This window comes from Nestor notabilis, unplaced genomic scaffold (genome assembly GCF_000696875.1).
Source record: "Nestor notabilis isolate BGI_N333 unplaced genomic scaffold, ASM69687v1 scaffold14811, whole genome shotgun sequence".
In the NCBI taxonomy this organism is placed as follows: domain Eukaryota; kingdom Metazoa; phylum Chordata; class Aves; order Psittaciformes; family Psittacidae; genus Nestor; species Nestor notabilis.
Window position 1 is genome coordinate 1 of NW_009914330.1, and position 573 is coordinate 573.

Sequence of the window (573 nt, forward strand, 5' to 3'; positions counted from 1 at the left end):
TGCCTTAGCGGGCGCAGGGAGAAGGCTGCCGCAGCCGCCGGTGGGGTCCTGGGGAGCGGGGAGCTGCGCAGGGTGGGTGCCCAGGAGCGCTGATGTGTCCCGCTCCTTTGTAGGTTGCTCTGTCGCTTCAGACCGAGCGCGAGGCTGAGCCGGCAGTATCCCGAGCTTTTCCAGCGAGCGCCCGCCTGCAGCCCGGCACCGATCGAAATTCAGACGTCTTCGGAGAGGGGAGGAAGATCCTCATCTTCCGAAGCCTCCTCAATGAGTGCCAAGCTCTCCAAGGAGTTGAGGCTGTCGCTGCCACCTTGTCTCCTGAACAGGACATCTGCCACCTTAAACAGCAGCAGCACCTGCATCACGCAAGTGGGTCAACTCTTCCAGTCCTTCTCATCCACCGTGGTTTTAATTGTCCTGGTCACCCTCATCTTCTGCCTGATCCTCCTCTCCCTCACCACCTTCCACATCCACAAGAGGAAGATGAAGAAGCGGAAAATGCAAAAGGCTCAGGAGGAGTATGAACGGGACCACTGCACCCGCAGCAGCAATAGCAGCAGCCGGCCCACTGGGACAGCG

The 573-nt window shown here is 60.2% G+C and overlaps 1 protein-coding gene across 1 annotated transcript in view; it reads left to right on the plus strand.

The window, feature by feature from the left end:
- Positions 1-261: 261 nt before the first annotated feature.
- The window catches only part of LOC104412800 (chromosome unknown open reading frame, human C11orf87), a 509-nt gene continuing 197 nt past the window's right edge, over positions 262-573 (plus strand). The window contains exon 1 of the mRNA XM_010023615.1: positions 262-570. Coding sequence (XP_010021917.1) covers positions 262-570 — 309 coding nt within the window. The remainder of the gene's footprint in view (positions 571-573) is intronic.